The sequence below is a fragment of the Corythoichthys intestinalis genome, chromosome 5 (genome assembly GCF_030265065.1).
Source record: "Corythoichthys intestinalis isolate RoL2023-P3 chromosome 5, ASM3026506v1, whole genome shotgun sequence".
Lineage (NCBI taxonomy): Eukaryota > Metazoa > Chordata > Actinopteri > Syngnathiformes > Syngnathidae > Corythoichthys > Corythoichthys intestinalis.
The window spans coordinates 55574619-55600656 of record NC_080399.1 but is presented as its reverse complement, the minus strand read 5'-3'; the positions used below and the strand labels follow the sequence as shown (position 1 = coordinate 55600656).

Below are 26038 nucleotides of genomic sequence, written 5' to 3'. Positions count from 1 at the left end.
TCTTTGCTAGCCCCTCGAAGTCCACAAAGCGGCCATCATTGTATAAATCCCGATATGAAAGTGGGGTCGGTGGTAGATGAAAGAAATAAATGATTTATTGCTATTGGCGCAAGAATTGAAGGACCCACAGAGCCATAGTTTTTACAAAAATTAAATTCCAAATTTTTGTATGCTTAAATTGTCTTAAATTTAAAATTCAGATAATCAAGGTCTTAAATTGTCTTAAATTATATGGAAAATTGTAGTAGGTTTGCAGATGATGTGTTTAATGCCAGGAAAATCACTGTAGTCCAAAGAAAGTAAACCGTTTTTTTTTAACCTGTCCTGTTCTGCTGCTTGACACACAGAAGAGGAATCTAATACCCTTTTCCCACTGGCCAAAAAACCCGTGTCAACCCACTAACAATCGGCTTTTGGTGGCAGTGGGAAAGGTGCAGCGATCCGCCTCAACCCGTGTCAATCAACCCGCCAAGCCACCCGCGTTAAAATCACCTCGGCTCTGATCGTCATGCAGTGTGAAAGCAAAACCCCGGGTCAACAGTCAACACCCTAATGTACGTGGTGACATAGGCTCTTACGTGATACGTCATAACAACATGCCAGTCGCCTCCCATTTAACACGCCCCACAACCGTAGTTACGTCGATGCTAACAACAAAGCTAGTAGAAGAAGAAGAAGAATTCACGTCGCCTTTTGAGGGCAGTAAAAAGCATGAAAACAGAACACAAACGGAAAGGAGGCTTCCATAATGCTCTGCATTGTTTACTTCCTTGAACTGAATGAATTCGGTCGGACTTGTCGACGTTGATCTTAGCGTGGTGACATCACGTAACCTTACGCACGGCTGAGGAGGAGTGAGGGGATAGACGGGTGGGAAAAAAAAAAAAAAAAGACACGGCTTTTTTTTTGTCAATGGGAAAGGCGCCAAATGCCAATTGCTAGTGGGTTGCATCGGCTTGGAAAAAACACGCGTTGACCCACTACTTTCAGTGGGAAAGGGGCATGAGTATCCTATTGGTCTGAACAGTTTTAATTTATCACATGGGAGTATGATATACTCCCATTGTGATTAATCATTGTGTTTTGTTTATTAGGAGAAAGCAGAGAGCAGGAAGGGGTTATGGGGGGACAGAAAGAAAAATAGAAAAGGAGAGAGACACAGAAGAGAAGAACAACAAGAAATAAATTCAATGCCTGGGTCATTTTCAATATAAAGTGCCTTTTGGTGTCCTCATCAGAAACACCCAGTTATCATGAAAATGTATACAAATAATTAAACTCTTATGTCTTGTTAAAGGAGAACAAAGATTTTCACACATAACTGGACAACAATATGTCTCTTAAATTGTGTTTCCTTTATTTTATGTGTACTTTTTCCTTTTGATATACTCCATTTTGGCATGTCCCACACACTGCACTGCTAACTTCAGTGTGTGTAATAAATGGGTAAATGATAAAAAATGAAACATTTTAGATATGAACTTATTGCCACAACAAGTTATTTGATAGAATTGGTCATTTTGACCATGTATATCCTTACTTTCATAATAATATTTAAAAATTTTCCCCCCCAAATACAATGTCCCTGAAAAAATTGACCACTCTGTCATTTAGGGAAAACTGCCTCTTTAAGAAACCTGCTGATTTTTTCACTGATGTCGCAAGACCAATTTTGTCTTCTTTTATCGGTGACTGAAACAGAGACTAGTTGCAGAGTGTGTATTTACACTTATGTTTAGCAATTTTTGTCATATCAGATGTTGTCAAGCTTTACGTGTCCACTCTGTCATTATAAAATATCAATTATTATAAAAACATTTGATATATTTGAAAGCTATATGTTAAAAAGTCCACAGTCTGCGTGCTAATTGAACCATTTTGCTTACTGAAGGTCCACCATGTGGTTATTAAATACCAATATTAGACAAAAAATCTCCACCCTGTCATTGTCCTCCCTGTCAGCAAAGCTTCCATGACAGGATGGACAGGGTTCTTAAAAGTTTAAGCCACATACTGATCATGTCAACGTGCTAATATGATAAGAGCTATTACAGCCATTTTATAATGGGTCATGCTAGACATGGTAAAAATGGATCAGAGCAGCGCTACAGAAAGCCTAGTTTGATTGGGCAAGGCAGATTTACTCCCCATTAAATTGGTTAAGTTACACTTTTTGTGTTGAACTTTTCAAGGTATGAGATCAAAAGCAGCTGGGATAGTAAGGAGATAATCAGGACTGTCGTGGTGCTGACACTGAAAGAAGAAGAGAATATTTGGAGAAAGAAGAGGCCTCCAAATGACCCTCTTAAAGACATGATCCCTTGGCCGTCTGGGTCCACCTCGATCCAGTTTTGAAGGTAGTGAGAGAACGACACCTACAAGTCACAACAATTTAATCAGTTATGGGCCTGCTACGCGGTATCAACAAAAAGGGCATTTCTCCTCCCTCTCAACAAAGCCCTACTAGTATGGCTTCAAAGAAATGACATGGAATTACTTTGAGGCAAGTCATGGCAAGGGGGCACCAGATGCTGTGGGTGGGGTCCTCAAGAGCTCAGCAGATACAGACATCCCTGATGCTCAGACCTTGTATGACAAGCTGAAAAGCCTTGACACATCTGCCGAGTTGTTCTTCATCTCAGGAAAGGATATTGTATCCAAAAGTGAAGTACCTGCAATAGCTGCCATAAAGGGCACCATGAGAATCCACCAAGCAATCAAGAGGTCACTGCACCTGATTCATCCAACGAGTCCCCAGCATGTGGAATGACATCAGAAAATACTTGGAGACCAAAAATGATTGAGGTGAAACACATTGGAAACTGGTGTGTCATCAATTATGACAATGAAGCATATTCAGATGTCATCAGAGAGGTCTAAGTTCAGTGTATGCACCGCCATGGCATAAACAAGTTCCACTGGCCAAGTACCTGGGATGACATATGTTGGTACCATGACTGGCAGGTACTTTGCCGAATACCAGAACCACAGGCTGTGAACAAGCGCTCTGTACAGATTGAACCATCTGCATGAAAGTGTGCGGCACAGCAACGTAAGAATAGAGCCATGCCTCTGCAGAAATAAAATTTGTTTAGAGATGTGTCTCAGTGGTGTTCAGTTATGTTCATTTGTTTCTCTTCAGGTCAGTCATTATTCACTTAGCAATTTACCATCTCATTGTACAGTTCAATGTATGGCTGACTCAGCAGAATCATCCACGGAGTTAAGCTGTAGAATGCCACAATTATGGCTCATTTTGGTGTTTTGGTAGGTTCTGGTAGTTTCCATCTGAACGGGATGGGACCTCTGGTATATATATTTGAATTTAAATTCTGTGATTCATTCAATCTTTCGATCTTTCACAATTTGTCCACTCTGTCATGCTAGGTCAACCCTGTCAGGTTACTGTCCACTCTGTTATTTTTTATATTCTAGGAAAATAAACCATTTTTTTTCACAAGTTGGCAAACTCTTTGTGCGATTTCTGCATGAACAAGTAAGGGCCTTATAGTATCGGCTGAAAATTTGACCACATATCTTTGTTGACAGATTTTATTAAGAAAAGAATGTAGAATTTTTGCTGATTTTAAGGAAAACCAAATAATTTGCCCTAATTTAATTACTATCCAAATACTTTTTCAATTAAACAAAACGTAGGCCGACGATAAGGACAAAAAACCTTCCTGAAAATATACATTTTATAATCACTATGCAATTAGAACATATTTATTTTGCTTTGAATTTGTCCATGACAGAGTTGACATAATTTGCTGTTTACGTGTACTTTGTCTGCTTGTAGTTATTATTAAAAAAATGTGGGAGCTTGACCAACATGCATTCCTAACAGTATAACAGCTAATTGATACTATAAATGTGAAGTTGAATGGAAAATCTCAGCTTTTTTTTTTGGGCAAGTTGGGAGTTCTCAAAGGCACCGTATATTGATAATGACCCACCTACACTAACTATGAATATAGTAGTGCTATCGTTAGCTAATTGTATTTCCGGTTGACACAATGTATGGGGCTTGATGACCAAGGAGAAAAAAGAGGGAGAGAGAGTCAGAAAGAGATGTGATTAGCTGGGTTGGAGCGTATACAAATCAGCAATGTGAGGTGTAGAACCCAGTATTATCTGAAACACTTGTAAATATGGATATGTTGACATCCTATTCTATGTTGCCTGGTCACTAATCCTGGCACCGATAGTTTCTCTACTTGAGTGGGTCTAATTGCACCCAGTCATGTGTGAATCCCATCAGACGAGTGATAGTCCTGCAGACAAGAAGAAATGTTGCTCGGGGGCCGCCCCAGGGCCACGGCCCCTCCCCAGCCAATCGGGGGGGTTGAGCCAGCTCAGCCCATCCTTCCTCCCGCAGCCCCAGCAAGGGGGCCGCTGTTATCCCCCCGGGTTCCAGCGTGGTCCCCTGGACCATCCGCGCCCCCATTACTCAAAGAGCTGTAAGGCTGAAATGATGTTACTGGAGTTATTTCAAAATTTAAAAAAATTTAGATTGAGGTAAAATAAGCAGTTTTAGGAAAAGTCAGAAAAGCAGGACACTGTAAGTTGAACAGGCACAGAGAAATTTATTTTTTTTCTGGGTGTTGGGTCACTTGACCCAGCCCCACGGTCTTAAGACTGTTAACCAGCCTTCCCAGGGAAGTAATGAGGGGCCCTGCCAACCGCGCCCCCAAACCGCCTGCGCACCCAGCTCCCCCCTCCCCCCAACCAGCCACCCACCCAGCCCACCGGCCACCGCCGCAACCCCCCAACCGACACGGCACACCGCGGGACCCGCACGGCTAACTCAGCCCAGGGCAGGACAGGGTCCTCATCTGGCGTGGGCGACACCCCGCCAGCAACTCGCGCCTGAACCCAAGGAGGATACCCGGGCAGAAAATAGATGGGAAGGCGGAAGCAGGAGCCACCAAGGGGCGGCGCGAGACCGGAGCACGATCCTCCCGCACCCCTGCAACTGGCAGCTAGGCAAAGAGAATGCCATGCCATGGGGAAAAGCGTGGGACCCACCAACTGCCCTATTACTGTGTCTGCCAGGTCCCTGACTGGCAGCCATTACCCGTCACCGTGATGGGATTATGTGGGGAGGGTAGTGTCGTGTATGCATAAAAATAGGAGAGCCTGGCTGAGGGCAGTGGGACTGCCGCATAGAAGTTCTTCTCACCGCCCCTCGCTGAAGCCCCCCCGTGGTGTCTAATGTATGTGGTTTGTTAAACGAAGTGCGGAAATTGCGGGGCCCGCAGTGGGGAGGCAACTGTCATGTCACCCCCCCACCCCACTCTCCAAACTGGTCCCAGTGGCCCACCATCCTCGGTGTATGATGCCAGGACTGGACGGCCCTGTTCCGACTCTCCCTGAAGACAAGAATTTTAAAATATATTACAGTGCCGTAAATCTTATAATGCTGTGTATTTGCTTAATTAATAGTTGTGCACTAAATACGAGTGTTTGGAATTAATATATGTTATACGTTTTGTGTCCGCAACCTCAACCGTACGTCAGCGACTTGAGTTGTCGCCATGATGCCATTTCCTGGTTATCAGCGGTTGTAGAGGTGAGCGGGAAGATGCAGAAATGGGGAATTTTAAATTTAATCAAAAATGGATGGAAGATGGTTATATAAGAGGTCACATAAGATGGGGTTGGCACCTAGTGAAAATAACAACAGTGCCTGGTGCAAAGTCTACTAAAAGACTTTTTCGTTAGGGACAATTGGGGTTGAAGCCGTCGAGTCGAACATGAGAGGAGGAAAACACCAATGGTCTTTGGCAGCAGCTCTGTGTTTACAGTGAAATAAAATTTTGTTTTTTTCTTCATCGGAAATCGTTGCGACATGTTTTGGTCTTACTCTTTTTAAGGTCTCAAAATGTCTTAAAGAAACATTAAATTTGACTTTTAAAAATGATGCATGGACCTAAAGCCAGCTGGGATTGATTCCAGCTGAGCTGGAATTGTAATAGGGATTAGCAGTACAGAATACAGGTGAATGAGAATCTAATGGGGATAAGCAGTACAGAAAACAGGTGAATGAATAATGTAACATAATAGTATTTATTATAGTGCAAACTATGAATAGAAATTCAGCAGTCATTATCTGTTTGTGGTGAATTAGATGCAAACCTAAGAGCCATAATTGACTATTGTATATTAATGTCTTGTACCTTTTCTTGTTTCATCATATATTCAGGTACATTGCTATCTGCCATCCAATTAAGGCTCAGACTGTGTGCACAGTTTCCAGGGCCAAGAGGATTATTGCAGGGGTTTGGATCTTCACCTGTGTTTACTGCATATTATGGTTTTTCCTTGTGGATATTCAGGTAAGAGTAATGTATTTTGCAACCCAAGTTGCCAATATATTGACAAGCAACCTTTAAACACTAATGGGAATGTGAAATGCTCAAAGGACAAGCGTTTGTGCTTGAAATACTACAAAATAATAGAGCTGTGAGGTTACATCATGTTTGCCAAATGTGTTCCATTTTGAACGTACTTAGCCGTCCTCCAATCAATAGCGGTAACCTTTACTAGGCATAAAATGTTAACGAGATCCTCTTTTGTTCAAAGCTTGCTCAACAATAAGTGGAAGTCAAAAGCCAATTGAGAGCAATATTATCAGTGCTGATGTAAACATGTAAATTTGTTATGTCTTTTCCTCCAATAAATTTCTGATCAGGTGAGCCTGGATGGACATGTTCAGTGTGGCTACAAGGTCAAGCGGGAGCTGTACCTGCCTATCTACCTCATCGACTTTGCCATTTTCTATGTTGTCCCATTACTTCTCGCTATCGTGCTCTACGGACTGATAGCACGGATTCTCTACCTTGGGTAAGTACAGTTTTATTATTGGCTATCAGAGACCTACGAGCAGACAATTTTTGCGTTTTTGTCCTGAAACAACTGATAAATGGTCACTCACATTCTTTGTTTACGATTCACAAAGGATGGAGACAAACATACTGTATATCCATTCATCTTGACAATCTAGCTGAAATAACATGTTTTTGTGGGTTCTTTTGCATGAGTCCCTGCTCACCACACACCCCTGTACTCTGGGGCCAGTATAAGGCATGACCTCTGCTGGAACTATATGGCTCCTTTTCTGAATACAAAGACAAAGTAACAACCTAATTTGTATTATCACTCATGAAGACAGCATTTCACAATACTGACAAATGAGACTTGTCAATTCGTGTCCAGACCTAAGCAGCTAGATGCTGCTGATACACTGCAAGACACTCATAATCTTTTCTTCGCCCTCATGTTCACAACTTTGATTAAATTCAAGTAAGTACCAGTTATCTAAAGCTAATTTTGATAACCTACTGTAGCAACTCTGGCTACCTTTTAACATTGATGTTATGGTGTTACTCCTCCGTGAGTCATCACCTTATCGTGGTGTAGGGGTTTGCGTGTCCCAATGATCCTAGGAGCTATGTTGTCTGGGGCTTTAAGCCCCTGGTAGGGTCACCCATGGCAAACAGGTCCTAGGTGAGGGGCCAGACAAAGCATGACCCCTTATGATGAATAATATTAATGGACTCAGGTTTCCCTTGCCCGGACGCGGGTTACCGGGGCCCCCCTCTGGAGCCAGGCCTGGAGGTGGGGCTCGAAAGCAAGCGTCTGGTGGCCGGGCCTGTCCCCATGGGGCCCGGCCGGGCACAGCCCGAAAAGGCAACATGGGTTCCCCTTCCCATGGGCTCACCACCTGTGGGAGGGGCTAAAGGGGTCGGGTGCGCAGAGAGTTGGGCAGCAGCCAAAGGCGGGGGCCTTGGCGGTCCAACCCCCAGCTGCAGAAGCTAACTATTGGGACATGGAACGTCACCTCTCTGGCAGGGAAGGAGCCTGAGCTGGTGTGTGAGGCAGAGAAGTTCCGACTAGATATAGTCGGACTCTCCTCCACACACAGCTTGGGTTCTGGTACCAATCCTCTCGAGAGGGGTTGGACTCTCTTCCACTCTGGAGTTGCCCACGGTGAGAGACGCCGAGCAGGTGTGGGCATACTTATTGCCCCCCGGCTTGGTGCCTGTACATTGGGGTTTACCCCGGTAGACGAGAGGGTAGCCTCCCTCCGCCTTCGGGTGGGGGGACGGGTTCTGACTGTTGTTTGCGCTTATGCACCAAACAGCAGCTCAGAATACCCACCCTTTTTGGAGTCCTTGGAGGGTGTGCTGGAAAGCGCCCCCTCTGGGGACTCCCTCGTTCTACTGGGGGACTTCAACGCTCACGTGGGCAATGACAGTGAGACCTGGAGGGGCGTGATTGGGAGGAACGGCCCCCCCGATCAGAACCCGAGTGGTGTTCTGTTATTGGACTCCTGTGCTCGTCACGGTTTGTCCATAACAAACACCATGTTCAAACATAGGGATGTCCATACGTGCACTTGGCACCAGGACACCCTAGGCCGCAGTTCAATGATCGACTTTGTAATCGTGTCATCGGACTTGCGGCCACATGTTTTGGACACTCGGTTGAAGAGAGGGGCGGAGCTGTCAACTGATCACCACCTGGTGGTGTGTTGGCTCCGATGGCGGGGGAAGTTGCTGGCCAGACCTGGCAGGCCCAAACGTATTGTGAGGGTCTGCTGGAAACGTCTGGCAGAATCCCCTGTCAGAAAGAGTTTCAACACCCACCTCCGGCAGAACTTCTCCCTTGTCCCTGGGTAGGTGGGGGACATTGAGTCCGAGTGGGCCATGTTCCGCACCTCCATTGTTGAGGCGGCCGATCGGAGCTGTGGCCGTAAGGTGGTTGGTGCCTGTCGTGGCGGCAATCCCCGAACCCGCTGGACACCAGCGGTAAGGGATGCCGTCAAGCTGAAGAAGGAGGCCTATCGGGCCTTTTGAGCCTGTGGGACTCCGTAGGCAGCTGACAGGTACCGGCTGGCCAAGCGGACTGCGGCTTCGGCGGTCGCCGAGGCAAAAACTCGGACATGGGAGGAGTTCGGTGAGGCCATGGAAAACGACTTCCGGACGGCTTCGAGGAAATTCTGGTCGACCATCCGGCGTCTGAGGGGAGGAAAGCAGTGCACTATTAACACTGTGTATAGTGAAGATGGTGTACTGCTGACCTCGACTCGGGACGTCGTGAGTCGATGGAGAGAATACTTTGAAGCCCTCCTCAATTCCACCGACACGCCTTCCTTTGAGGAAGCAGAGTCTGGGGACTCTGAGGTGGGCTCTTCGATCTCTGGGGTTGAAGTCACTGAGGCGGTTGGTAAGCTCCTCGGTGGCAAGGCCCCAGGGGTGGATGAGATCCGCCCGGAGTTCCTAAAGGCTCTGGATGTTGTAGGGCTGTCATGGCTGACACGCCTCTACAACATTGCGTGGACATCGGGAACAGTGCCTCTGGATTGGCAGACCGGGGTGGTGGTCCCCCTTTTTAAAAAGGGGGACCGGAGGGTGTGTTCCAATTATAGACGAATCACACTCCTCAGCCTCCCCGGTAAAGTCTATTCAGGGGTGCTGGAGAGTAGGGTCCGTCGGGAAGTCGAATCTCGGATTCCGGAGGAGCAGTGTGGTTTTCGTCCCGGCCGTGGAACAGTGGACCAGCTCTACACCCTCAGCAGGGTCCTCGAGGGTGCATGGGAGTTCGCCCAACCAGTCTACATGTGTTTTGTGGATTTGGAGAAGGCGTTCGACCGTGTGCCTAGGGGAATCCTGTGGAGGGTGCTACGGGAGTACGGGGTACCGAGCCCCTTGGTAAGGGCTGTTCGGTCCCTGGTCGACCGGTGTCAGAGTCTGGTCCGCATTGCCGGCAGTAAGTCGAATTCGTTCCCAGTGAGGATTGGACTCCGCCAAGGCTGCCCTTTGTCACCGATTCTGTTCATAATTTTTATGGACAGAATTTCTAGGCGCAGCCGAAGCGTTGAGGGTTTCCGGTTTGGTGGCCTCAGCATTGCATCTCTGCTTTTTGCAGATGATGTGGTGCTGTTGGCTTCATCAAGCCATGACCTCCAACTCTCCCTGGGAAGGTTCGCAGCCGAGTGTGAAGCGGTTGGGATGAAGATCAGCACCTCCAAATCCGAGACCATGGTCCTCAGCCGGAAAAGGGTGGCATGCGCTCTCCGGGTCGGGGATGAGATCCTGCCCCAAGTGGAAGAGTTCAAGTATCTTGGGGTCTTGTTCACGAGTGAGGGTGGGAGGGAGCGGGAGATTGACAGGCGGATCGGTGCAGCGTCTTCAGTGATGCGGACTCTGCACCGGTCCGTTGTGGTGAAGAAGGAGCTGAGCCAAAAGGCGAAGCTCTCGATTTACCAGTCGATCTACGTTCCTACCCTCACCTATGGTCACGAGCTGTGGGTCGTGACCGAAAGAACAAGATCCCGGATACAAGCGGCCGAAATGAGTTTCCTCTGCAGGGTGTCCGGGCTCTCCCTTAGAGATAGGGTGAGAAGCTCGGTCATCCGGGAGGGGCTTGGTGTCGAGCCGCTACTCCTCCGCGTTGAGAGGAGCCAGTTGAGGTGGCTCGGGCATCTGGTTCGGATGCCTCCTGGACGCCCACTGGAGAGGTGTTCCGGGCATGTCCCACCGGCAGGAGGCCCCGGGGTCGACCCAGGACATGCTGGAGACACTATGTCACTCGGCTGGCCTGGGAACGCCTTGGAATCCCGCCGGAGGAGCTGGCTGAAGTGGCTGGGGAGAGGGAAGTTTGGGCTTCCCTGCTAAAGCTGCTGCCCCTGCGACCCGACCCCGGACTAAGCGGAAGATAATGGATGGATGGATGGTTATGATGTTACCCTCTAGTCCGGCCCCTGCTTGAAATAAAACATGTCATTGAATGAGGAAAATCAACGTGGCAGAGATATGTACAGTATAGGAGCTGCAGTGGCATTCCTAGCCTACCCCTCGCCCCCAATAATACTAATAATAACAATAAAAAAAACAATCGCAAAAAAAAAAAAAAAAAAACAACTACTGTTGACCCAGAAAATACAGTGCATGTAGTATACTTAGCACAATCCAACAACCAAAATACAGTATTTGCTAAGAATGTTACATTTATTCACGCCATAAAACCAGTTGAAAGTGGACAACAATTAATGTGCGCAAGAGAATATTAATTTAACATCACAAATATTAATAAAACATTGAAGAAATGACAAATAAAGTGTGGAAGATTCTACTTGTGACTAGTTGGCTCAGATGTATTGACCACTACAGGGGCTTTAGGGGGAGATTTAAACTAAAATACTTTTTTGGGCTCGTGCAGTTGTGCATACATGTACACACATTTTATATCTGGTGAATAACATACAGACATATAGTCAACATTCACAGACCGCTTGTGTTTAGCTTATTAAACATCAAACCACGTCATTTTAGGTATAAATCAACTACAGGTAGTCCCCGGGTTACGATTGAGTTCCTTTCCTATGCTGACGACGTAACCCGAATTTCCGCGTAAGTCAGAATGAACCCTTTAAGTACCCCTAAATACCCCTCACATCTCAAAATAACTCTCCAAAAACATGTATTACACGTCATTGTAACATCCTCGCCAAGACGTTCGAGCTTAATCCTAGCTAGACAGGGAGCTGAACTCCGAAATGGCGATGACACACATCTGTGTGGATTTCTGACTTTATTCATCTGCTCATGACATCAACACTTGCAGAATGAAACTAAAATAAAATGAAATTAAATCTGTCTCATCTTTAAGTATAGCAATTGAAATTTGCGTTTATAATTAGATGCTGATACAGCACTAACAACCCACACAAATGATTAGCATGTAACAGTTAGCGTGTGCACATGATCAAAAACAATCACATATACTCGCCCCAAGTATTCGACAACAATTGAAAACGCACAATAAACAGTACAAAATGTGTTATACACAAGTGCTGCCTCCGTGGATTCCCATGCGGTCTTCCTCGTGTGTGCAAATACGTTCTTCTTCGTGTGTACATGCACTCTTACTTGCGTGCCATTAGTACTACCTGCGTTAAGATAAAAGCATGCACCACAAAACAAAAGTTAACATTATTAAAAAATAAATACAAAAAAAAAATGAGACTCCGGTGGTGTAAAGTCGAAATCACGGAAGTCGGGTACGTCGTAACCCGAGCACTACCTGTATAGTGAACATTTGCTCCCTTTAAACCACTATATTCACCACTTATTATTCATTTTAATACGATAACTGTCCTAGCCGATAAAAAAAACAAACAAACAAAAAAAAAAAAACAAGCTAACAACTACGAAATTGCGAGTGTGAATGATCAAAAAAAAAAAAAAAAAAGGACACAAAAACACATTGATCACCACTATTCCTCAACCTATCATTGTGAGGAATGATCATGAGCTGTGTGCGGCGCCCTAATTCACTTTACAAGGCATACTCACATCATCACTGAAGGAGCAGACACATGAACCTGAAATGGGACTTTGTCAATTCAGAAAGGCTTGTTAAAACACACATTTTCAATAAAAGGCAGCTAACAAGGGGATATTCTTGTTTGTGCAATTGCACACTTGATGGTTAAGAAGGCCCTCCAGAGAACAAACTGTTTGTATACAAGCAATGAAAAACAACGAAAAGTACATTTTCCATTATCCCCCTTTAATCATTTACTTCACACACATTTAGTACAATTGTCGATTATTTATGATGGTCTAACAGAAGTGATCAGCCCCAAGATTAAATGTACTTTCATCACACAATTTCCTTTTTTATCTAAATAGTGAGGGCTTTTTTTAATGCTTTCGATGGGGAGAAATAAATGGAATTATTGAAGAAGGACAATTTGGAAATTCATGTTAATGTGTCCCTCCAGCCCTCTGCCAAACCAACCTGAAACAAGTGCCACCACATTGCGACAAAGCTGTCGGGAGGTCACAGAACTGGGAAAAAGGGGTCGTCCTCGACGCCCTAGAAGTGCACTCTCCTCCAGGAAACAGGTCTGTCTTATTTGTCAACACCTTTTGCTTCAGCATTTGTCAAGAGGCCCCTTAAATACCGCCCTCGGACCTTCTTTTTTTAATTTACATTTTTGTTTTTCTCTAGTGTCCACAATGCATCTTGTCTCTTGGGGGTGTCTAACATTTTGAGGTTGGAACTAGAGAAAAAAACATTTTTCACCCAAAGTTCTTGTGTTTTTGTGCTGAACACTAACAGAATACAGAAGAGAACAGACAACACTTCATTTTCTTTCAGTGGTTTTTACAGGCTTCAGTTTCTTCAAACTGTTAACAAGTAGAATTGCTGAGTACTTGAGTAAAATTTATGGTATATAAAAATAGTATTGGCTGGAATGTGTACTTAAGAGCAAATATTTTATCACTGGTTTCTAACAATGAAAGCAAAAAAAAAAAAAAAAAAAAAAAAAATCATCGTCATCACTCCGGTTTTGCTGCAAGGAAAATTCAGATTGAATAATCTCTACTGAAAGCACAGCAGGTTAAATTGACACAACCCAATCATCTTTGGAATGATTTACAGAAGAGCTAAAATCAAATATTCCTTTATACACACTATAAAGCTTGGCATTGGCTGTTACTCAAGTTCATATTAGAGTCAATATAGGTCAGTCAGGAATATAGCATATTTTTTGGGGCAGTAGTATAGTATTATGAATGGCTCCAGCTTGGCCTTGGCATAATTTTTTGGGGAGAAAACTCAATCTTTTTAATAAGAATATACACATACTGAATAGTGTGTATGTATATATACACATGTGCATATATTTGCATGTTTTTACTGTATACATGTGTGTATTAATGGAAAGACACGGTAATTCTGATTATTTACAAAAAGAAAAACATGTTTAAAAAAAATAATGCATTTTTAATCGCAGTTTGCATTCCAAGCAACACAGAACATTTTGTCAGTCTTTGCACAGTTCCTAGTCGGTGTTGCCAGATTGGGCATTTTCCTGCCCAACTGGGCTATTTTCAAAGAATCTGGGTAGGAGAGAAATGTACTGTGGTTAGGGCTGTCAAACGATTAAAATTTTTAATCAAGTTATTTACAGCTTAAAAATTAATTAATCGTAATTAATCGCAATTCAAACCATCTATAAGATATGCTATATTTTTCTGTAAATTATTGTTGGAATGGAAAGATAAGACACAAGACGGATATATATATACATTCAACATACGGTACATAAGTATCATGTATTATAACAATAAATCAACAAGATGGCATTAACATTATTAACATTCTCTTAAAGTGATCCATTGATAGAAAGACTTGTAGTTCTTAAAATATAAATGTTAGTATAAGTTATTGAAATTTTATATTAAAACCCCTCTTTTATATTAAAACCCCTCTTAATGTTTTCGTTTTATTAAAATTTGTAAAATTTTCAATCAAACTAGGAGCTCGCCATTGTTGATGTCAATAATTACAGCATACTCATTCATTGTGCTGAAACGCATAAAATCATTTGCACCCAAGCGCCAGCAGAGGGCGCCAAACACCAAAAAAACAAGTAACAAGCAGACATTACACTGCTGTCATTTTAATCTTTTTGAGCGGGACATGTTCGTTAATTGCGTCAAATATTTTAATGTGATTAATTTAAAAAATTAATTACCGCCCGTTATCGCGATAATTTTTGACAGCCCTAATTGTGGTGTTTTTTTTGTTTTTTTTTTAATAAAATTTGCTCTGCTCAGCTATGATGTTGTTGTTGCAGCATTTTCGCTGTAATTATAATCTATTGAGGCTCTAAGTTGAACTGTGCAATTCAAAAGAATTTTGACTTGTCCTGCCTTCAATCAACATGCAATTTGTCCTCATCTACCTTATATAGATAGTCCAAATCTTGAAGGCGGCAAGTGACTCATCTTCATCCATCTCGACTGTCATGTTGCTTTCATACTGCCTTTTTTTCCCTCCACGATCTACTAAAAACCAGTGTATGTGTGTTGTTATTCATATGTATTGCAAAGGTTTAGGGTAAAAAAAAACGCCACTGGAGACACACTTAGAATATAATGATTATTATATAATGTATATATACAGTATATATATTTCAATTCTTGTATCGATTCAAAATCCACCCTTATCGATTCTTACACGTGTGTTTTTGGTTGAAATAAACAATTGAAGTGGTTGGCCGCCATTACTGGGGTGTTTACACGCCTTTGGCAGCCCAGCGTAAGTCAATGTAAACAGTAACATTAGCTGCCATTGGCTGTGTGCTGCGGGCGGCACACCTCAGCAATGGCGGACGAGGTACTTCTGGTCGTTTTGCTCGGATTAGTCCTTTTATGAGTCTGAAATTTGGGCTAATTTTAGCTTTTGGAATGGAATGGAATTTTATTGTCATCATCATCGGTATCATTGGAACCGAAGAAGAAGACAAAGGCGGACGGGATGAAGCATATGCTTATCAGTTTCCCGTCCCCCATACAACTAAAGACGCACATTCAGGCATGGAACATACATCAAGCTTCACGAGCTCAGAGTGCATCTGTACGCGGTGAAGGCTGAGCAGCACTGCAAAAACGGAGTGGTGGAGTATTTAGAATCCTGCATTTAAGCAGGTTTGCACAAAAAAATGGGAAAATGTTATAATGAAACCCATATGTTGTCCAAACATGAAATAAATGCTGGATGAGGTTTCAGGAATAAATTAAAATAAATGTACAGGTAGTACCCAGGTTCCGAACAAGTTTCGTTCCTCCACTGGCGACGTAACCCGAATTTCCACGCAAGATGGAATTAACCGTTTAAGTACCCCTAACTACCTCCTCTCAAAATAACTATCCAAAACATGTATTACACCTCATATTAATGAAATAAAAATAAGATAGCTATTACATCTCCCTGGTAACACTGATCGAACCATAGTTCTTCTTACAACTGATATTTATTAATTTGTCTCCGTCAAACTATGAACACTCTATTACAAAATAAAATACAATAATGACAAAGTGTACAATAATGATTTAAAGTAAATCAATATATAGAGATATATTTTCTTACAAAAAACATACCCCAATGGATGCACAATAATAGCGAGGGAAGTAAGGTCCAAATCTTGGGCAATTCAACAAGGAAAACTGTGGCTATTAGTGGCACCGGTCCAGCGGTGAAAACCAACGCTGCTCAATAAACTAGCTGGCTAATAGCTAGCTAACAGGGGAGGGCATCGCCGAGCCAGTGCAATTTATCGTTTCTCTGCCTTCTTAACTGGCATTCAGCGCCGCTTCCCAACGTGAAAGCAACGCTCGAAACTAACAGAAAATAGCGCTGACATGACTTTAAACAAGTCCAATTGCAACAAAGGAAAGCAGACCGCACATATACTGTAGTATAATGAAATACAGCTATGCATAATAATTACTGTAGAGATCAACCATTTAGATTAATTTACCTAATAAATAACAAAATTTAATGACAAATAATATACTGTACTTATCATCAATGCTGAGAATTGGCACCGTCGGCAACTAAAAAAAAGAAAAACAATGGCGAAAAAACCTGCAGATGAGACACACATTGTAAAGTACATTGGGTACGTCGTGACCTAAAGTCCTAAAGATCTATATACAAATATCTTAAAAATCGTCTTCAAGTGTAATATCGTGATTAATTGGGATATAATCGTGACCTGTGAATCATATATACCAGTTTTTACATACAGTGGAGCAAATAAGTATTTAGTCAACCACCAATTGTGCAAGTTCTCCCACTTGAAAAGATAAGAGAGGCCTGTAATTGTCCACATGGGTAAACCTCAACCATGAGAGACAGAATGTGAAAAAAAAAAAACTGAAAATCACATTGTTTGATTTTTAAAGAATTTATTTCCAAATTAGAGTGGAAAATAAGTATTTCGTGACCACAAACAAGCAAGATTTCTGGCTGTCAAAGAGGTCTAACTTCTTCTAACGAGGTCTAACGAGGCTCCACTCATTACCTGTATTAATGGCACCTGTTTCAACTCATTATCGGTATAAAAGAAACCTGTCCACAACCTCAGTCAGTCACACTTCAAACTCCACTATGGCCAAGACCAAAGAGCTGTCGAAGGACACCAGAGACAAAATTGTAGACCTGCACCAGGCTGGGAAGACTGAATCTTCAATAGGTAAAACACTTGGTGTAAAGAAATCAACTGTGGAAGCAATTATTAGAAAATGGAAGACATACAAGACCACTGATAATCTCCCTCAATCTGGGGCTCCATGCAAGATCTCACCCTGTGGCATCAAAATGATAACAAGAACGGTGAGCAAAAATCCCAGAACCACACGAGGGGACCGAGTGAATGACCTACAGAGAGCTGGGACCACAGTAACAAAGGCTACTATCAGTAACCCAATGCGCCGCCAGGGACTCAAATCCTGCACTGCCAGACGTGTCCCCCTGCTGAAGCCAGTACACGTCCAAGCCCGTCTGCGGTTTGCCAGAGAGCATTTGGATGATCCAGAAGAGGACTGGGAGAATGTGTTATGGTCAGATGAAACCAAAATAGAACTTTTTGGTAGAATCACAGGTTCTCGTGTTTGGAGGAGAAAGAATACTGGATTGCATCCGAAGAACACCATACCCACTGTGAAGCATGAGGGTGGAAACATCATGCTTTGGGGCTGTTGTTCTGCAAAGGGACCAGGACGACTGATCTGTGTAAAGGAAAGAATGAATGGGGCCATGGAGCGAGAGATTTTGAGTTAAAATCTCCTTCCATCAGCAAGGGCATTGAAGATGAGACGTGGCTGGGTCTTACAGCATGACAATGATCCCAAACACACAGCCAGGGCAACAAAGGAGTGGCTTCGTAAGAAGCATTTCAAGATCCTGGAATGGCCTAGCCAGTCTCCAGATCTCAACCTCATAGAAAATCTGTGGAGGGAGTTGAAAGTCCGTGTTGCCCAACGACAGCCCCAAAACATCACTGCTCTAGAAGAGATCTGCATGGAGGAATGGGCCAAAATACCAGCAACAGTGTGTGAAAAGCTTGTGAAGAGTTACAGAAAACGTTTGGCCTGCGTTATTGCCAACTAAGGGTACATAACAAAGTATTGAGATGAACTTTTGGTATTGACCAAATACTTATTTTCCACCATGATTTGCAAATAAGTTCTTTAAAAATCAAACTGTGATTTTCTGAGGTTCCACATTCTGTCTCTCATGGTTGAAGTTTACCCATGTTGACAATTACAGGCCTCTCTAATATTTTCAAGTGGGAGAACTTGCACAATTAGTGGTTGACTAAATACTTATTTGCCCAACTGTGCATATACACATGTACGTATACATACGTACATATACAGTACATATACTGCATGCATATACATATACTGTATACCAGGGGTGCCCATTACGTTGATGGTGATCAACCAGTCGATCGCAACGCTAGTCTGGGTAGCTTGCGGCATGAAATTTTTTTTTTTTTTTTTTCTTAATATGCACAGTTATCTACGCTGTGTGACCAACATAACCTCGGATGTTGCTCACACAACATACTTAACTATGTACATTATTATTATTATTATTATTATTTTTTTTTTTTGTACCACCATACATTAGTTTCATTTACATTAGAGTTGTCCGATAATAACTTTTTAACTCCAAAAATCTGTTACCAATATCAAAGAAGTAACGATATATGCAGTTATGGATTTAACATATTATGCTTATTGTATTGAGAGCCCACTGGTTGCTTTAATAATGATAACTGTAACAACTTCAAGGCTTTCCAAATTAATAAGTGCAAAGTGCCAATAAGGCACTTATTATGTCCTCAATCGGTGTATTAGTACACAAATCAACAGATAGCGAACAAATCAGAAGCTCTAAAGGTAAGTCAGACCCTGGAGTAAAGTTGAATTGGCTTTACCGTGGTCATCTTTCTCTTGACAAGAGCACTGATAATTTTTTGAATAACTAAAAACAACAAAACATTGTGTCAATAATATAAAAAAGACACAAAATAAAGCAAAGCATACACCACGTGTCAAGTTGAATAGCAACTGTTAGTACAGCTTGCAAGCAATGAAATAATGTAAGCACATTTTACCACAAATGCAAATAAAACGAACTATACACATCTCCAATATATTATACAATGCTCATGAATATAAAACAAAAGAAGAATATAACTTACAAGCGATGCTTGTATAAGGCAGAAACAACATGGCGAGATGGAGAGAACTGCTATGGGTCACTTGCTGTAGACGTTAGCTCGTCCGGTAAGCTCCATCTTCATGGAAAAATACTAAACAAAAGGATTAAATTTGGGTTAGCATTTTGGTGTGGCCCTCGACAACTTTTTCCAGTTTCTCTGATGTGGCCTCATCGAAAAATTAATTGCCCCGCCCCCAACTTGCAATGTTTGGACTTTGCGATGATGTCATGTATTTTAAAAGCCACGAGTTCTCAAAAAAAGCCCAGACCAGGTTGGGGGATATAAACGCTTTTGTGAGGGTAAAAAATACTTCTGACCTTTTAGCATGAATAGAAGGGTAGCAAATTAACATTTCATCCAGACAGGTATTGTTATTTTAAGAGATAAATCATTCGATGATACACAAGTGATGGAATATAATGACTAATTATTAGGGCTGGGTGATATAGGCTCAAATATATATCATCATACTTCAATGACTCCAGCACCCCTGTGAACCTTATAAGCGGCACAGAATATAAATGAAAAGAAAAAAGGAAAAGTTGAATGAATGAATACATTTTCATCACATTTTCGGTCATGAACTAAACGACCATTGATTTTATCCTTGTTTTTATATTGTAAATAATATTTGGTTTCATCACTATTAGTCAACTAAAATGTGTACTGATTCCGAGTTTAGTCTTGTCATGTTTGTTTTCATTCAGTAAAAAAAAAAAGGGCGATGATGAACATATTTTGTCCAGTTTTGGTTAAAAAAAATTAACAATACAAATAAGTGGTTTTTAAAAATGGATGGATGGTATTTAATTGCAGAGGGGCAGTGTCCTAGTTCCCACCGTTGACCAGAGGCCAACGGTGGGAAGCGGGAGGCCAATTTTTTTACCACGACTCATACGAAGAACTTCATCTGGGTCAGAATCTTGTCCAGGGCTCAGTTTAGATTTCGAAGTTGTCCCTTTTAAAAAGTTATCCGTGACTGCCACCACCACTTCCATGTGCGTCACAAGGAAGATTGTCAGTCACGTGTGGGCGAGCGATCTAATTGCTTGTCTTGTGTTCAAGAACTGCTCAGAATCATAGCCATCAGCCACCTTGATGTCAGCAACAATGTTGACCCCAGAACATCTATTGTACATCATTTGATTAGACTCGTCAAGCATTGATATACACGAAAGTATCCTTTCCATTTTTTCCAAATGTGACAAACGTCAATCCCCCCCTGCGTTTTATTCCAACACATTGTCATGGACAGCAAGGTGGTTGCTGGCTAGAAATCTGAGCAGTTCTTGAACACGACACAATAACTCGGTGGCCTGCACATGAGCCAAAAAAAAGGCGATATTGGATCATTTCTCGCGGCACACCTGACGATCTTTCGCGGCACTGCCCTAGCCTATTGAGGCTTTTATTTAATGTCCAGCTTGTCATGTGATACTCACCTAAACCAGAACCTTACATTGTTTTGGCCGCCTAACACACCATGTATGAAGTGCAAATGAATAGAAATCATTGAAAAATAAAATGGATACTGTCATGTCATCGAACAATATGGATGGGTTAACACGCATCCATCGGGAGCGTTGTATTTCCAAGATGAAGCAGACTGGTTCATCGGCTCTTTATTTGTTAAAAAAAAAAAAAGTTTTTGAAGGGCATTTTGTTGGGTTCCAAACTTGTAGATTTGGATTTCCGTACTCTATAGCTTAAAAATATCTTGAGTACTTACTAGGGTTGGGCATCAAGCATCGATGGGATCCGGTTTTAACACTCCGATGCTCCCGGAACATTTGAATTTTTAAATTTCGATTCCATGTTTCGATGCCCTGCCTGCTGAACGAAAAAAATTGCTGCCGAAAACCACAAAGAAGAAGCCACAAGAAGCCATAGACCCGGTGCGGCGGTGCTCAAAAGTTGCAATGGGGGCTGTACGACCAATATGATTACACACGTCCGGTTTTATGGAATACCGGTGCCGAGTCCCAAGTGCATAGCTGAGTGCAGCGTATTTGACACGCTGCGCCAGTGTCCTTACAAATTTTGCACCTCACGAATGCAGTGGTTCCAGAGTAAACACTACAAATTTTCTTTGAGGAAAGCAATATTTACTTACGTTTGATCATGGATGGACACGAAGAAAAGTTCTCCTCAGACACATCCTGCCATCTTAGCTGCAAGCTGCTCTCTCACTGTTAACGTCTTTGCCGTGTCGTTGAGCATTAATTTATGCCATATTCATGTTGCACATGTATGGGGTTTTTCAGGTGCGTCCCCTCTTCCCATCCCTGAAGGCTGGTTGTGGGGGCGCGGGTGGTTACACCAATATTGATACCCTCCCTCCCTGGGCTGGCTGGGTGGGGGTTGTGGCCCTTGGTTGGCGCCCGCGCGGCGTCTCCGCTTGTTTGCGTGGCTGTCGCGTGTTTGGTGGGGCTTGCTCGCGGCTGGATGTGATTAGGCACGCTCAGGTGGGGGGTCCCAGCGCGGGGAATGGCGATGGGGCAGTGTAGGGTCGGTTGCCAACGGGCTTACACTCACAAGGAATTCACACGATTACTGGTTTCTAGATCACAGAGCTGATTTGTGTACACTCCACCCCTCCCAATCACTTAGCTTATAGACTCCCCCACACCCCTCCCCTTCTTTCCCTGGTCAACAGGCCCCCCACATGGTGTCAACTAGAAATACATCTAGCTGACGATAGCACCAACATATTCATAATTAGTGTAGGCGTTCAATGTATTTCTTGTTGTTGTTTGTTTTTCTTTTTTCTTTTCTTGTTTTTCTTTTCTTTTCCCCTTTTCCCCTATCACCCCTTCCTATTCGCTGCTTTGTCATAATAAACGAGGTATGTTGAATGATCACAATGGGAGTATGTCATACGCAAATGTGAAACATTAAAACTGTTCAGACCATCCGGACACTTAGACTTAACACTTTGCGTGTCAAACAGCTGAACAGGACAGTTTTAAAAAGAAAAAACATACTGAGTCCAACTGAATGTAAAACAGAGCTTCTTCATTGCTACAACAGCTGCGGTTGCAAATTCTGATGAGGGTGAAAAATTTTTCAGAACACCGGTCCTCTAACCAGTCAGAACCAGGTAAGTTAAACAATAAATAACATCTGTCTTCTGCTGTCCCCGCGACCCGACCCCGGATTAAGCAGTAGATGATGGATGGATGGATGGATGGACTAGTACGAGAATAAGTCGTATTATAACGTCAGGCTATGGTATGATATCACATGTACACAAGACTAGATGCAAAATGACATACTCGCCGGCATTAGTAAACAGCCGCCATGTTAAAGCAGTAGATGTCTCAGTCTATATAGACTATACAAGCAGCTACGTATTTTATATAGCACGTTGCCGCCTCCGTTAAATTCAAAAGTATTGAAAGATCATAAAATTATAATCAATAGAAGAATTCATACTAATGCTTCGTTGTAGCTCCCAGCGAAGGTACATGTATGGCAAAAGAATATGTGTGAATGTTTTCTCCGTGAGCTTTTGAAAAAAACATCTTTGTGAAAGTGCACTCCTTTGGAAAGAAACTTCATCACATTCAAGTTCAAAGCGTGATATTTACAGTATATACAGGTTAAAAATAGCCCTGTGAGAAGTTCATATAATTTAAAAAATAATCGAGAAGACATTAATATAAACTATGCAACTTTTTTGACCCTGCCTTTTTTTTTCTTGTTTTTTGTTTTGACCCTGCATCTTAAAAGAATCGGAATCGGAAATCGTTCGGAACCGGAATTGAACTGTGGAATCGGAATCAGAATCATTCAATTTCAAACGATGCCCAACCCTAGTACTTACATCTACCAAACTCTATAAGCGTACAAAAGCCTCGATGCCTAGACTCCTACTTTGTAGCAGGCTTCGTAAAAGCATTTTTGATGAAAAGTCTCATAGACTCAAAGCGCTAACCTAAATGAAGCTAGCACCATGTTGGGTGATGTTACTAGAATAATAAAAAGCCATCCATGTACACTAACTCTACCCTTGTGAGTAAATAAATGGAATCTCTCCCCTGTACATCATTGTTCTTAGGCCTCTACATAATGTATGCACATTATACAGAGCAATGTAGATACAATGCACAGCCACAAGACTGCAAACAAATCAAGGAATGATTTTCTTAATAAGCACTTTATACACAGACTACCTGCATTAACCTTTGGGAAGGAAAATTCATTTTCGTACCTAATATTAAATGGACATGACACAGACTCAACGCGTCTGTTGGGGAAAAAAGAAAATTAATTACAGCAAAATGGCTTTTTTTTCCACTGCTCCCTCTCATGGGGTTTCTGATAAAAGTGCAAAGAGTCCTTCCAATTTGTGCACCTAAATGCATTTCTTCTGAATGATCCAATGTTTGGAGAAATACAAAATAGAAAGCTGCTAAAAATGAACATTTGAAGAAGAACGTATAGTAAAAGTGTAGTAGTGTAATTTTTATGTGTAATTGTGTGCTGGCTTTGGTAAATGGGTTGGATTTGGCTGTAAGTGCGCTGAGGTCACATGAAAATTGTAGTAATCATCACTTTGATCCAAACCACACACTCAAGTAGGGTCATACTTTGAGTTCATACTTTACCTTTTCAAGAAAATGACTTTATCATGCTCGCATGCAAAGTCACTGCATTTGTCGATGTGTGAGCACATTGCCTGAGGTCTGAGTTTTAAAAAGATCGCAATCTCCTATAGTCAAGGACCTCCATCTAAGAGCAGAAGATTTACATAATGTGATTTTGGATGTACAAAGAAGTGCGCTTAATACTGCTGATGATTTTAGCCTCTCAGCTCCTCAACAGGCACTCCACACGCCTTCATTCATCATTTGATAGGCCAACTTAATCTGATAGGATATTGATAAATTTTGCAGGCTGAAGAATTGCACTTTTATACATGGAGATTAGTACAGCGTGTTGTCAGATTTTTTTTTGAACAGTTTTGATCTCATTTTATTTCTCATGGCTATGATCTTCTGATGTGCATCTTAAAAAGATATGGAGCCATTGTTACTTGCAGCATTTTGACAGCACAGTGATCTAAATATATATATTTATATATATATATATATATATATATATTTTTTTTTTAAGTTCAGAGGGCAAAGCCTTTCTTCAATTCCTTGAGTGGAAATTCTCTTATCTCTTGTTATGTTTGACCAAAGTAGCCTGCCTCAACATGAATTTGCATATTCAAAATCACCGAATGCTGTTCAACTCATTATGACAAAATTACAAAGTTTCTCCTCTCCTTTTAAATGAAACATTTTGCTGTGTATAGACATTTTCTTCTTTATCTACCTGCTGAGGTTGCTGCAGCTGGCTTACCACACAGCCAGGACTTGCAACGTTATCTCAAAACACACTTATGACACGAGGCTTCTCTGCAAAAATTGTGAAAGGCAGGCCGCTTGGTCTCCCTATTTGTCTTTCCTTGGTGGAGAAAAGACAGACAGTTGCATGAAAGGGAGCATACACAATTGAGATGAAACGCCACTGCACGACAAAGGTGGAGTGAAGGCTTTTCCAACAAAATAAATGATAGTCAGAGCACTGAGGCAAAAAGGGGTAGAACGTAAAAGGTGTGCGCTATTATTAGCAACTGATAACATTACAGTAATCACTGACTTTATACCCCCATCCAACCGTCTGACTTTGGCTCTGTAATGTTCAGAAATGTCTGAGCTGTTGCCATGGCCACTATGTGGTTGGTAGAAAGTGTATGGAGGGGTGATTCCAAGCAAAAATGTAAACAGAAATGCAGCCTTTTGTTTTGCCATTAAATTAAACAGTAACCACAGGACTAGTATTGTATTACTTCTTTGTGTGCTTAAAAAGTCAGGATTTGAGTCTGATTGAAACCCTTCAGTGTTCCTGAAATAAAAACAACTCTCCAAGGAAAAGTATCCTAACCGAGATGCGAACAACTTGCCATTTTTAGAGAATGCTTGAATTCAATTGTATCAAATCCAGTGTGGTTAATCTTACTTTTAAAAAGTAATTCATTACAGTTACAAAATACTTTTCCCAAAAAGTAATTGAGTTAGTAACTCAGTTACCTGAATGTAAGAGTCATTAGATACCTTGCAAAATAACTGGTGTACATTTCATGTTTTTTTTCCATTAATTAAAAAAAAACACAACAACAACAACATAGGTCACACTATGTGAAGTTCAAAGGGTTTTTGGGACAATTCGCCCTAGCCCAATTCTTTACCCTAAAATCAACTAGACACAGGGGAATTGTGGATATTGTGATAACTAGATAGTAACCTTTGCTATGTTTGGAAGTCATTTAATGTTGTGAATCAACTGTTAAAGTTGTTAAAATTGCTGACGTTATTGCATTAGATCCCTTCTGTCTACTTTCGACATGTGAAAGTTTTAAAACTGTTTCATCATTTAATGATAGATTCAAGTCAAGATTTTGCCGATTCAGGAGTATTTTAGATAAAAAGTTACTTAGGTTCGCAAGGAAGGTTGTCTAGGAGACAACAGAGCCTTCCTGAGAAGTCTACTGCTTTAAGATGGCGGCTGTTTACTAACGCCGGCGAGTGTATCATTTCGCATCTACTTCTCTATACATTCGCTAGTGCTGCCAAGTCTGTCATTTCGCATCTAGTTCAATATGCATGTGATATCTAGCGTAGAATTATGTGTAGGGATGAGAATAGAGAACCAGTTCCTATAGAGAACTGGTTCCATGTGTTTCAATTCCATGGATTTGTTTGGCAGTTTATCTAACGATTCTCTTATCGATTCCATCCAGTACAATTTACGTCACGTAGCTTACTCATGTTACACACATACAATTAGCAAGTGAGAGCATTCCTTTTCACAGGCCAAGTCATTATTCATGAGACAACGTAAAGAAATGATTTTTTCCCAAAATGTCTATTAATGGGTCTATCG

At 42.0% G+C, this 26038-nt stretch overlaps 1 protein-coding gene across 6 annotated transcripts in view; it reads left to right on the top strand.

The window, feature by feature from the left end:
• Nucleotides 1-26038, top strand: part of trhr2 (thyrotropin releasing hormone receptor 2) — a 62218-nt gene that overhangs the window by 23278 nt on the left and 12902 nt on the right. For all 6 annotated transcript variants that reach the window (XM_057835914.1, XM_057835909.1, XM_057835910.1 and 3 more), the window contains 3 exons: nt 6206-6338; nt 6695-6846; nt 12794-12917. In XM_057835914.1, coding sequence (XP_057691897.1) covers nt 6206-6338; nt 6695-6846; nt 12794-12917 — 409 coding nt within the window. The remainder of the gene's footprint in view (nt 1-6205; nt 6339-6694; nt 6847-12793; nt 12918-26038) is intronic.